At 35.1% G+C, this 13,970-nt stretch overlaps 1 protein-coding gene across 1 annotated transcript in view; it reads right to left on the reverse strand.

The window, feature by feature from the left end:
* Positions 1 to 13,970, reverse strand: part of LOC150081650 (glutamine--fructose-6-phosphate aminotransferase [isomerizing] 2-like) — a 207,492-nt gene that overhangs the window by 174,124 nt on the left and 19,398 nt on the right. Inside the window, exons 3-4 of the mRNA XM_090379514.1 lie at positions 11,884 to 11,973; positions 5,050 to 5,175 (exon numbers count right to left, since the gene is read on the reverse strand). Of these exons, the coding sequence (XP_090235640.1) occupies positions 5,050 to 5,175; positions 11,884 to 11,973 (216 nt within the window). The remainder of the gene's footprint in view (positions 1 to 5,049; positions 5,176 to 11,883; positions 11,974 to 13,970) is intronic.

A 13,970-nucleotide genomic window follows, 5' to 3' on the forward strand; every position in this document is an offset into this window, starting at 1 on the left:
GAAACTTGATCCAGTTGGCTTGAGAGAAATTCCAATTCCTGCAGGGTTGGGCTAATGGTGGTTGTGCAGTGAGCCGATCACAAATAATCAGAAAATGGTCACTGCCCACAAGGTCGTCCATAACAGACCATTCTATGATTGGAAACTGAATCAGAGAGCATATTGATAGATCGATTGCAAAAGTTTGTCCAGTTGGTAATTGTGAGTGGGTATTAAAAACAGTAAGGTTTTGCTTATCCAGAAAGGTTAATTAGTTGGCCATGTCTATCTAATTTAGTCGATCCCCATAAGGGATGGTGCCCATTGAAATACCCCAAGAGACAGACAGGGGAAGGTAACTGTATTAGCAGGTTTTCAAGATCGTGTGGTAAGAGAAGGTATGACTTGGTAGGAGATAGACTGATACTAGTCAGGTCAGGTCATTTATTTATTTATTTATCCCTATTTTGTGTTACAATTGTTGGGAGATAACAGCAAGAAGGGAGGGAGAACACATAAGCCAGAGGCTTTTTAGGGGGCGTTCCCTTTGAAAAAGATAACAATAAAAACAGATCTGAAATTACACAGGTGTTACTTAGCAGATACATCATAAATAAATCAGACATGTTTCTACATTCCATTACAGAGACTTCAAAAACCAACCACATGTCACGTGGTTCACAACAGTACTTATAATTACATTGTGAGTACTTTTACAATAAGAAGTATGAAAGAAAAATATGATGAAATAATTATGTAGAGTGTTACAAGCTTTTTGACAGCTATTCCTTCAACTTGTTTACATAATTTTCAAACTGGTATACATTGTGGAATGCAAAGTTCAAGAGTTGAATGGAAGATGATTTAGATCAGACATCCCTGGTGATATGTTCAGTTAGGAGCTTCTTGAACTGGTTTAGTCAGATAGCAGGAAGTTATCTGACTAAACAGGAAGCCATCTGACAGATCACTGATATTTTTGATATTTTCAGGAAGATTATTCCAGGTTTTTGCACCTCTGTATTTTATATTTTTCTGACCTATAGCTTTTCTAAAAAGCGATGTTACCGCAACTTGGGTTATCAAACGTACGGCAACAACTTCAATTTCAGTTTGCTAAACAATTTGCTTGGTCGGGATCTTTGAGCTGACCAAGATGGCCACGCCCCCACGGGCCGCATTTGAAGTATTATGATCTTGTCAATAGATGGCATGATTCTTTAGGTTGGTAAAAATTTAAGAAGTTAGACAAGTTTCCTGTAGACAGAAACCAACTGGAGAGTAGCTGTTAATTAAGACTTGAATATCATTAAGGTTGTTATGAAATCCTCTACAATTCCATTGCAGAATATAAGGCATTACTGGTGTTTAGTAGAAGTTGTATTTGACTGGTTTTTTTTTAATGTGACTGGCTTATGGCATTCAGGTTTTGGTTTGTCTTTTTTTGAGAAGAATGGCTGACCGGTGTCCATATCTTCTTCCACATATATTTCTAAGATTGGTTCTTCCTGTCTGGACAAGTCAATTGTATCCATAGATGTTTCTTGGATATTCTTTTTTAAATTTGAGTTTCAATTATTTGATGTAGAAGCAATCGCTGGCGGAGGAGAAGGAGATGGATGTAGCTGGTACTGTAAGTGTAGTATTGCTTGCCTGGTTCAACTGCTTAGGGATATTGGACTGTTGCTGAGAGAAACAGCCCAAGCCCAGTCAGAGATTGAAGTGTTTGAAGGGACTGTAACATCAGTTTGAGTGGCCACTGATTGATATTTTTGTGCAATACTGGCATATGTACATTTAGTCATACTGGCAGCAATTAATTTCCTTGCTTCTTGAAAACTTAACTTTATTTTTTTTTTCAGTTTTCCATCTGTCACATGTCCTTGAATAAGCAGAATGGTTGCCTTTACAGTTGGGACAGATCATTTCTTTTTTTGAGTGTGATCAGAGGACCCATAATTGGGACAAACTTGGTTTCCTCTGAATGCCATTTGAGAGTGGCCATACTTTTGGCACTTATAATATCTCAACGGATTAGGGATGTAATGTGGCAAAGTAGATAGCCTGCTTTTATCGATGATGGTAGATTTGGCGAGTTAAAAGGTTAGAATATTATTCTAACCTTTTAACTGTAGGTGTGAGTGTATTTTCTGTTTTAACCATAATTCTTTTCACAGCAATGACATTTTGATCTTGAAGCTCTTGAGTTATCTCCTCTTCTGTGACATTCAACAGATCCCAGTCCTTAGATGTATTTAGGATTTCATGGGGAGAAACTTTTACTGGAATTCCAGCAAAGTTTGTAAGTTTTAGCAGTTTCTCTGAATGTTTGCAGTTCATTGTTTCCACTAGAAGGTCCCCTGATTGCAGTCTCTTGACTGTCTTAGGAGATCCTGTCAGACTTCCCAGGTGCTTCTGAATAAGGAACAGACAGCTTACTGAGAGGCTGATCTGCAAGAGCGTGCATTATGAGTAATGCAGGAAATTCAGTCGCTGAGGAATTGGTTTTAAACCAATTGGATTGTTATGTGTCACGTTCAATATCTAACTCTGGCCGAGAGCTTGTCAGCTCTACAGGTGGAAACACACATGGATCACAATTTGTTCTTTTTGGCTCTACGCAGATTAACTGTTCTGCCAAGGTTTCCAACCCCACCACGGGGAGGCAGGAACAGTGCCTGGTGTGACCAAGCGTAAAGTAGTAAGTGTTAGTAATAGAAATACAAAAAAATAAAAAAGGTAGCATTTCTTTCTTGTGCTAAACAAGTACTTTTGTAACAGGAGCTCTTATTAAATAAATAAAATTTCTTAAGGATAGGAACTTAAAAGAATTATAAATTGCTTTTACACAATTGCACTTGTGTAAAAGCAATTAAGCACAGAGAAAATGCTCAATCGCAATCGCTTGGCACCCAGGGCCAAGCGATTGTGATCGAGCATTTTCTCCCACCAAAATATCAATAGCAAAGGCTATCTGAATATTAAGCTGTAGCTTTCCAAATACTTATCTAAATACAAAAATAAACTAACCTACGTGACTATAGGAATTCAAACTATATATTAACTACAGTTTAGTATATTAAAATTAAAAAAATCTGAATTATTTTAAAAACTAACCTGCAATGAAGAGCTTCAGAAATATGCAGCCACGTGCTGTAGCCTCAAACTCAGAATGTGAGGGGAGTCAAATATACTGATTGATGTGATTAACTTATTGCATGATGATGAATGATGCTGGACTTCTTATATTTTGACCAATGCACAGTGTCCGGTTTCCCCAGATCTGACAAATCATGTTTTCCTCCTTTATTTTCTTCATTAGTCCTACCTCTCCACCCCCCCCATTCTTTTTTTTTTTTTTTTTTTTTTTTAATTTCTCTTATAATCACTGTTCACAACCCACACTAGCTTTCTTTTATCATATGCATTTCGCCATGTGATTTTTCAACTACATTTTCCTGTTACCTAATGTTTACCTGGTGCTGCCCAAAATCCTGACATACTGATTGTATTAAAAAAAAAAAGGTTAAGAGTTCACATTTCAGAAACGGTAACAGGAAAAAATATCCCATTTTCTTATAATTATAAAACTTATTATTTAAGTACAGTATTATTATTAAGATTATTTTATTTACATTATACCTTGCACTAATAAGTTTGGAATATACATTATGCTATACCATAACATGCACAATATTAAATTAGTTATATGCCTAGCTAAACACAAAAAGATATAGGCCCAACAAGTGATTTGGAGTTAAGTCAAGTATAATAGATAACAAAATTATCCAACTAATGCCAACCTAAAATTTCTCTTTTTGTCCATGTGTAATTTTGTTCTTTTTCGTATTTGAATAAATATATAATTACAATTGTCTTTTGTTGTTATTAGATATCTGCATAAATTAATGCATTTACGAATTGTTCACCTTTTCAAATTTATATCATATTATATTCATAATTTTCACTGTAATAAGACAATATGAGAAAACAAAATAGGAAACAAAAGGAAATCCCTTTATTTTTTAACACTTAAATAATAACAATACACAATCAGTTCACAAACACCACATTACTGACAATAATCACAGTTTAATGATATCAAAATCACAGATCAAATTTGTAAAAATTTGTAAAAATCATACAAATTATAATAAAACTTTTAATTATTATAATCTTAATATACTTAAATAATCTTAATAATAATACTTAATAACCTTAAGTATTATAATAATAATAAGAAAAAATGGGATATTTTTTTTTCTGGGGATATTTTTGCCTGTTTCCCCTTTCAAAAAATTCTACCAGAACCCATGGTCATGCGTAATGTATTTGTCAAAGAAATTCATGAAAGTACAGCTAATAATAAATACCTGTATAATTACAGTTTTAGTCATGCTAATGATATTTATGACAAATTATGCAGCTACCAAAATACATTACTCTAAATTTTCAATTCTGAAAGTATTCTTATTTCAAGTTTATCTTGAGCATTTCAATGCTACACATATAATTATTGTTCAAATGCCCTATAGCAAAATTCAACTTGAAAAATTACCAATTAAATGCAATATAATAAAGTAAAATTAACTAAGTTATTTTTATTTGCTGATCATATTTTAAAACTGTTTGTTTCTGTAACAAAAAACATGATCTTCAAATTGAGAGGTATTTGTCATTAAAATTTTTGCTATTTTTCATATTCTTTCTATACAAAATTAATCTAATAAGTTAAATTTTTACTTACTAAATAAGTAATAAATATATAGAATTATATTTTTACAATATAGTAGATACTGTTGGGATTTTCAGCCAGACCCATATTTAGCATATTACGCTCCTTAAAGTTTATAAAGAAGCACATTGTTCTGCTTTATGTGTGTATATTTTATTAATTTTAGTATTCTTAAGTATATTTTTTTTTATTGCTTTTAGTATTGTTGTGTATTCTTATCACTTTTATTTAATTTTATGCATATTCATATTGCTTTTATTCTACAAGTCTTTAGTACTTTTATTTTATCAGTAAAATTTTTTAATAAACCTTCAATTTTGTTAGGTGACAATTACCATTATTAGGATCAGAGCGATGTGGATGACTGTTAACTGCGCTGGGTACACCATGGGTAGCCCACCTTGTATGGGCAATTCCAACATGAGTTCTGAACTCTTGATCAAGGTCCAGTTCTTCAAGACCTATGAGTGAGAAAAAAAGAAAATAAATGTAAAAACCTATACGACAAATTAATTTTACGAGGGCATGTAACTGTCAGACTTGCTCACTCACTGAAACTAATTACCATATTATACATATGGTAATTAGTTTCAGTGAGTGAGTAAGTCTGACAGTTCAGCTTATACAATAATCATTGGTTATACAATAATCATAATGATATTATATAACAGTGTTATAAATGAAAAAGGGAATGAAATGTCATTTAACAACTTACAAAGATAAATGAAAGAAAGCTTTAAATTAATTTGCTTGGAAAATGTAGGGGTAATAGTTAGTGTCAATATTATAAATGAATAAACTGAATTATGTATAGTACAATAAAGTCTCTCTCTCTCTCTCTCTCTCTCTCTCTCTCTCTCTCTCTCTCAATACATGAAACATTACATTTGTCTATAAATGAGACAAAGCTTTAGATCACTTGATTCACATTAAATGTCAAGTCAATTGTGCTTATTAAAACAGATAATCTACAATAAGTCAACTTAATGTGAATAATCATTTCATTTTAAGAAATGAGACTGTCAGTGACCATTCTTTCTGATGTTTTGCAAGTGTTTTGGGATCTGTCCCAGAGCTCTGGCAGTAGGTCAGAATTATAGGATAATAGTCTGTTGTAGCTTTTATATCCTTTTCTGGCTTAGCTTAGTTGAATCAAGAGTGAACAATTCTACCATGACAGAAAGAGCAAATGATCCATAGATATTGAAGAAAGATCTTTAACCATCTCAAATAATGGATGTCATCTGGTTCCACAGCATTTGCCTCAGAGAAAAACTGTTGTTTTTAGCTCACACACTGTTAGTGGCCAGTTGTATGGCTTAAATCCCTTAGAAAATAAATTTATATCCTGCTTTTCATTTCTTTTTTTCTTGCAGAAACAGAAACTGAGGAGTCAAATGTTCTTGTCAAAACATTAGCAAATAGTTCATCTAGATCATTAGTAAATATATATGATTTCACAATTGCAAATTCATTATTTTCTATGATCACTGAAAGATACTATGTATATCTGCCCCTCACTTTCTGGAATTTGTCCCAGACAGCTTGGGACTGGTTAACTGATTATGTAAAATGATCCTTCTGGCTCTGATGGTGGATGAAATGTGCTTTGGTATGTGCATGTTTAAAAGCTATGAGATTAACTGAGGTGGACACTGGATTTTAGGTGTATCAGTAATGATACACCTAATGACCATGTTGTTCAATTATGTATTTCTGTACAAGTGCATGTTCACAGATTGATATGCACATTGTGCAGGCTTAAAAACTAAAAAAACACTCGTGGGACTGAACCTTCCACCTGAGATTGGCTACAGTATTGAATGAAAAGGCCTTCAGAAATTTCTCCATTCAGAGATGGAACTCAAACAGGGACCTCTAGAGGCAAGTGAAAGAGCAGTAAAGTAACTAAACTACAAGAGCATTCAAAAAATTATCTACTTAAGGTACGTCCCATAGTTATATTTCAATGATTCCTGATTTATCATGTTCCTATACATCAACTTGAATAATTCTAATAATTTTGATCCCACAATGTTTTTAAGGTTGTGCTGCTAACTGAAAGAAGGAAGATTTTAAAGTGGAGTGTGGGATAAAGGATTCCATTCCTGCAAGAATAATTTCACAGACACGATCTGAGCAAATGTTGATATCAGAAGTTTTGAAACAGTAATCTGACCAAGGAAAAAAAGAAAAGAAATCTTGCAGGTCATCCCATTTTGCATTCTTGTAATTCCAAACAACACTAGGTTGGGAATAGCCATGAGATAAAGGCTCCATTGAAGAAGAGACAATCACCAAGTTGTGATCTGAAGTGCCTAAAGGCCCTCTCACTTCGACCGCATACTTAGAAGGGTTGTTTGTGAGAAAAAGATCAAGCATGTTGGCTGTATGATTAGGATTGTCTGGTATTCTTGTAGGTAAATTAACAATCTGTGCAAGGTCATTAGTAATTGCAAAAGCCTCAGCATCTCGACCAGCTGGGTCGGTGTGACTAGAAAACGGAAGCCAGCTGGAGTTGTGAACATTAAAATCACCAAGGAAAATTACCTCACTGTTAGAAAAGTTGGACTGGAGAAAGTCAAGTTGAAAAGAGAGGAAGTCAAAGAGCTCCAAGTGATTAGTGCAGTTGGGAGAACGGTAGAGACAACAGATGAATTTGACACAATGAGGTAGAGAGATTTTAAGCCAGAGAAGATCAAAGAGAAGAAATTCCAAATTGCCAAGTCTCTGACAGGGAATATCAGAACGGACATATGCACAAGTACCACATTTGAGGCGAAAGGAATCATACAGTGAATAATTTGGGCATCTGAGATGAGCAGTAGTTGAATCAACCGATAACCGAGATTCTGTCAGAAAAAGTACATGCAGACTGCAAGTGGAAATGGACATCGTTGAGATTAGAACTGAGACCATGTATATTTGTGAAATGAATTAGGAAGTGCTTGGGAGGTTTAGATCTTTTCGCAGATAAGCTTGCTCTATTAGTTTGACAATTCATGGTGTATTCAATAGTAAGAAAAAGTGGGTGGGACATGCTGTATGAAGTAATGAAATTTTTGGATATGGCATACACATGGTAAGAATATACCCAGATCCTTGATGTAACGTGGCCTCAACAATGCTCCCCGCATACACACACTACTCGGACTCCCTCCAGTCACTATCTGGCAGAATAGAGGTAGCAAGATTATACACTAGCTGATCCGGAAGCCTCCTAGAGAGTTACCAATAGTAGTAGTAGCATGTGATGCAAGAAAGCAAATGTATGAGATTATGCAGCATCAGCCAAAAAAAAAAAAAAAAACACACCATTCCCTCCAAATGCCTGTCCAGTTCCTCCTTAAATTTATTCAACCTATCAACTTCCACGACAGATGGAAGTTTGTTCCAGCAATTAACCACCCGCTGGCTAAAGGAAAATTTCCGCACATCTATTCTACATCTGTCTTTTCTTAATTTGAATTTATGCCCCCTTAGATTCGTAATCTGAACAAGTGGAAGGATCCCATCAGAATTCAGCGTGCTCAACCCATTCAAGGCCTTATATACCTCAATCAGATCACCGCGCAGGTGCCTAGTCTCCAGCCACTGCAATTTGCAGAACTTAAGCCTCTCTTGATAAGAGGATCCCTTCATTCCCCTCACCAATCTTGTTGCCCTTCTCTGTACACGCTCAAGTAAACCTACATCCTTCCTAAAATGAGGCCTCCAGACCTGTACGCAGTACTCAAGCCGTGGCCTGACCATTGCCTTATACAGAGGGATAATCACCTCCTTTTCCCTGCTAGCAAAATTCCTATATATCATTGACAAAACCCCATGACCTGCCCTGGCAGCCTCTCTGCATTGCTCAGAAAACTTCATATCTGCCTGCACAATTACTCCCAGGTCTTTTTCAGTTTCTACCACCTTAAGTGTAGTACCACACAGTTGGTACGTTTCTCTGGGGTTACTTCTACCCATATGTAGTACTTTGCATTTGTCAAGGTTAAACTTCAGTTGCCACTTCTTAGCCCATCTGCCCAAATTATCTAGATCCTGTTGCAGTAGCACATTGCCATTACTGTCATTAACAACCCTGCCAACCTTTGTATCATCTGCAAACTTCGACATTAAGCCTGATATACCTTCATCAATATCATTGATAAATATACAAAACAACAGTGGACCTAACACCGAACCCTGTGGGACTCCACTAATAGCATTAGTCCAAGAAGAGCAGCACCCATTGATTACCACCCTCTGTCTTCTAGCACTTAACCATCCTTTTATCCATTGTAGCAACTTACACTTAATACCATTCTGCTCCAATTTGTACAATAGTCTTCCATGCGCAACAGTGTCAAAAGCTTTCCTGAAATCCAAATATATGATATCAAAATTATTTTTCGCATCCAGTTCCTTTGTAACCACATCATAATATCCTATCAAATTTGTCAGACAAGACTTTCCCTTAACAAACCCATGCTGTGTCTGAATTATTGCTGCAGTCTTGTCTAGATGATCCTGCAATGCATCTTTAACCAGCGACTCCATTATTTTACCCGGAACAGAAGTTAAACTGGTCTGTAATTACTCGTGTCACCCTTCGATCCCCCTTTGTGAATTCGGGATACATTTGCACATCTCCAGTCCGTGGGAACCTCCCCTGAGTCCAAGGATGCTCTCCTAATTATGGCTAAGGGTTTGCTTAGTTGCTTTGCCGTCTCCTTTAATATAACTGGATAGATCCCATCCACCCCAGGTGCTTTTCTTACGTTTAACTTCAACAATTTCTCTTCCACTTTGCTCTCGGTTATTACAAAATCATTAAGTATCTTGCTACAATTTGATAACCTTCTGCCATTTTCAAACCTTAATAATTCCTCACGTGTGAATGTAGATGCAAAATACTCATTCAGTTTGTTTGCTATCTGAGCAGGATCATCAACAGTCGAACCATCGATGTCAAGTGGACCGATCAGATTCATCCCCTTCCTTTTAGAGTTTATATAAGTAAAGAAATCCTTGCTGTTTTTCTTAGCATCTTTTGCCAAGGATTTCTCGTAATCTGCCTTCGCCTGCCGAACCTCCTTTGTGACCTGATTACAGATTAACTTATATCTGCCATATGCTTCTGAGTCGCTTAATAATTTATATGCATCCCATGCATTTTTCTTCTCTGTTACAAGTCTCATTAGTTCATTTGACAACCATTTAGGCCTAAACCTTGAACAATATTTCTTAATAGGTATGAACCTTTTAGTAGCTTCCACGATTAATTCCTTGAATGCTTCCCACTTAGAATTTACTGTTGGTAACATCGTCAGTTGATCCCACTGTACAGAATTTAAAAACTGTCGAAGACCACTGTACTCACCTTTACGGAAGCAAAAACCCTTTCCTTTACCCCTGATAGTAGTTAAATCTTTAAGTAAATCCCACGTCAGTACACTGTGATCACTGCCACCTAGTGGTTCTTTTATCTGCAAATTCCTAATACATGAATGATCACTGCTGATAACCAGATCAAGAGTATTACTTTCTCTGGTTGCCTCTCGAACATGCTGCTGCAGAAAACAATCATCCAATAAATCCACAAAAGTCTGACTAGTGTGTGAGTGGCCAACCCACAAGTTCCAGTCAATATCTGGGAAGTTAAAATCCCCCATTATAAGACATTCCGATTTACTAGCCCACTCTATTTCTCTGTACAATTGTTCATTGTACTCATTCAAGTCATTAGGCCTATAACACACTCCTACTCTTATTTTTGCTTTCGCAGTGCTTATGTCACACCAAACTGACTCAACAGTGCACTGTTAATCTATATCAACTGGATGCACTTCTTTTGATTTTATGTTTTTCTTTATTAACTGGACCGAACCTATTGGTTCACCGTTTTAGAGCTGTACCCTCAAAATGTAAGGAATATTGGATCTTGCCACGATGTTCATCATAACCTCAAAAGTCATCAATCATACTGCATGATGGAAGAGATAGGGAAGGGTTGACCGGAACTTAGCTCTAGAGACTAAACACTGGTTCCACCACTTCAAGCCTCCAATAAGCAAAGTGGTGGTATTTCACTGCTTGATGAGTCATCTACCACCTAGATACTGGCTTGAAAGAAATGTATGAAATATGTCTAAAATCCTAAGTGCAATAAAGTACCATGACTTTGCTTGGAATGTCTGTGGCAATATTAAGGTAATTAGACTATTCACTGTGTACAGGGAGGTGTCACAAAATACTGTTGGTTTTTTTATGTTTATGGGACCATTATGCAACAGAAAAGCATTGTATTGCAGCAATAGGAAAAGAGTGAGGAATTCTTACCAGGGACAAATAATATAAAATATGTTCCACTGGTTAAACCCAAAAAAAGTTATTCTTCCATCTTGATATATATAAAGCCTGGATTGATGAGGAATTTTATTAAGGCTCTGCTTAAAGAAGGAAGCAGATTCTGCTACCTAAGGGAAGTGTTTCCTTATTTAACACATGCAAAACTGAAAGAAGAAAATTTCACTGGGCCCCCAACGAATAAGAAAAATTATGCATTTGAAACAATGCTACAGGATACTGAACTAGCAGCTGGGAAAATGTTTAAAGCATTTACACATAGACTTCTTGAAAGAAGGAAAGAAGAAAAGAAGATAATCAAATGTCTTTGAAAGTTCATTTCAAAGACATTTGATTTCTTCATTTCTTCATTCTCATCTGTTTTTTCCATAAAAATTTGGAAGATGCAAGCAATGAGCAAGTACACTTCAGGACATCCACAATGGAAAAGCAGTACAAAGATTGCCAGGATGCTGCCATGATGGAAGATCATTGCTAGTTTCTTAAGAAGAAAAACAAAATGGACTATAAGAAAAACTCTGTATATAGCTTATTACATGTTTAATTAAAGTATTTTAAAGTGAATAAGACTCATTTTTAAGATAACATATGTATCATTCATTAAGTTATTAATACTTAAGTATATCTTTTAATGAAGATGTGATAGATAATTTTGGCCGATTCCAAAAATACCAAAATTTGTATTTTTGGATTCAGCATATCACTTTCCTTTATAATCTGCAATATTTGCTCTGGGATGTACAAAAAAAAAATTTTTTTTTTTTTTTTTTTTTGTTGGTCAGTGCTTGGGGGCGGGGGAGAATATAGTCAATACTTACTCCAAATTTCATTTTCTAGCATTCTGACTTTTCCACTTCTTCGAATAATAGTTGTATTACTCCCTTCCTGATTGCTATCAAAAGCAACACCTAAACAAAATCAAAGTTTTAGATAAATAAAAAATATATATTATCAAAAAATGTTTATTCACACAGCTTTTTTTAAATAGAGAATTAAATTAGAAGCAAAGTTAGTTATAATAATCATAATGGAAGTAAAATAAAGTGTCACACAAAACTAATATGAAATTGAACATTAAATCTGCCTGTAATATAGGAATAAATGTATGAAACAAAGAGAGGGGTAATAAACTTAGTATATTATTAGCACTGAATGATATGTTATTAAGGGCTAAGGCACCATTCAATATATGTAAACCATAATTAGCTATAGCTATCTATCTTTTTTTATTAGCATTTACTAATTATAACTAAGACAAAAAAGCAATTGCTACATTGGCAGCCAGGTTTAGGAATATATACTTTAAACAATTCGACACTGGTAGAATAACAGCTAGCCCAACAGACAGCAGAATATACAAGGTATATCCTGCTATCTGTTGAGGAAGATGGGGAAAATATGAGAATAAGCAACTACTAATGTAAGGTGAAATAAGCAGTAGAAATGGGACAAATCATATCCCCCCATTCCCTCAAGCAATCGAACAGATTTTGGGATATAAAAATTAGAAACAGAAAGTTAAAAGCATAAAAGTCAAGAGATACAGTTATTGACAATAGTACTCATACTAGAAGCATAACTACTCATCCCATAAGATGAGGTACTGCTATTTCAGCTAAGAATATCAGAAAGAGTAGAATGCTAATCCCTGGAAAAAACACTGGATTACAATAGAGAAACAAAACAAGGCTAATGCTATATAAAATAAATATCAATGATAATAGAGGTAGTGTAGTTAATTAACATTTAATAAAATTCATGTATAAAACCAGGAGTCTGCTGGAAGACTGTGCATATTATGAATACAAAAGCATGATTAGCTATAAGTTGTTGTCACTGTGGAATTACTTTAATGGATAACAAACTACAAAAGAGGAATGATCAAAACCAAATACTGCCAACATTTCCAAGCAGGCAATGAATAATAGTGATTCAAATGAAACAGACTTTTGGAATAAACAGCCCAGATACACATGGGGAAGGAAAAAAAAAAAAAAGAGACTATACCCAAAAAACAAAATGATGTCTGCCAGACCTATAATGATGAATATAGGTGCTATATCTCCAATTCGAAGCTAAAACAGCAACTAGTTATATGCTATAAGCAGCATATAACCCCCCCCCCCCATTTCAGATTGTCCGAGATCAGCTAATTGAACCCTGATTGAAGAAATGTTTAGAAGTTACTGTAGTCCATAATGGGCTTGAACTTATCTCTCCAAATTAAGTGATCAATGACAAAACCACTATCTATCAACAGAGGACAAGGTGATATTAACTTTTTTTTTCTTTTTTTATCAACATGAGCCACTATTGATAGCCTGATTATTCCATGGTTACAACAGTTGATATCTATTGTCAGAGTAAGAAAACAAAAAGTGGCTAAACAGCTCAATATGTGATATAATATTGCTCTGTAATGATGTGAACTTCATAGTCCTTGACATCCATGCTCACATGGACAGCTGCAGCAGTACAGATGGGAACTGCTGCAACCTAGTCTACAGCTCTGAGCTGCTGCCCTGCAACTACCACACCTTTAGCCTTCTGAAGGCACTCATAGGTCACTGCTCTCACTCAAACAATGAGGTAAAGGAGAGTATATTAGTTTCATCAACAACTAGCAGAGTTCTACTGAGAATGTGTTACCAGGTTTAATTTCATTTTATTAAATTAAAAATCTCCTGATCATTACATAGTATATTAACATAACACTGAGGTCATTCATAAAATTAATAGTCATATTTACACCACTGAAAATAACATGTTTTTTTTTATGATGCCACAGAGCACACGCACATAAAAGGCACTAATTTCTGTACCAGCAAGGAAAGTGGATGAACAACATTCAATTAAAAAAAAAAAAAAAAAAAAAAAAAAATTGTATATACACACACTGCTGTAT

Source organism: Mastigoproctus giganteus, chromosome 8 (genome assembly GCF_048544385.1).
Source record: "Mastigoproctus giganteus isolate SK-2022 chromosome 8, ASM4854438v1, whole genome shotgun sequence".
NCBI classification, from domain to species: Eukaryota; Metazoa; Arthropoda; class Arachnida; order Uropygi; family Thelyphonidae; genus Mastigoproctus; species Mastigoproctus giganteus.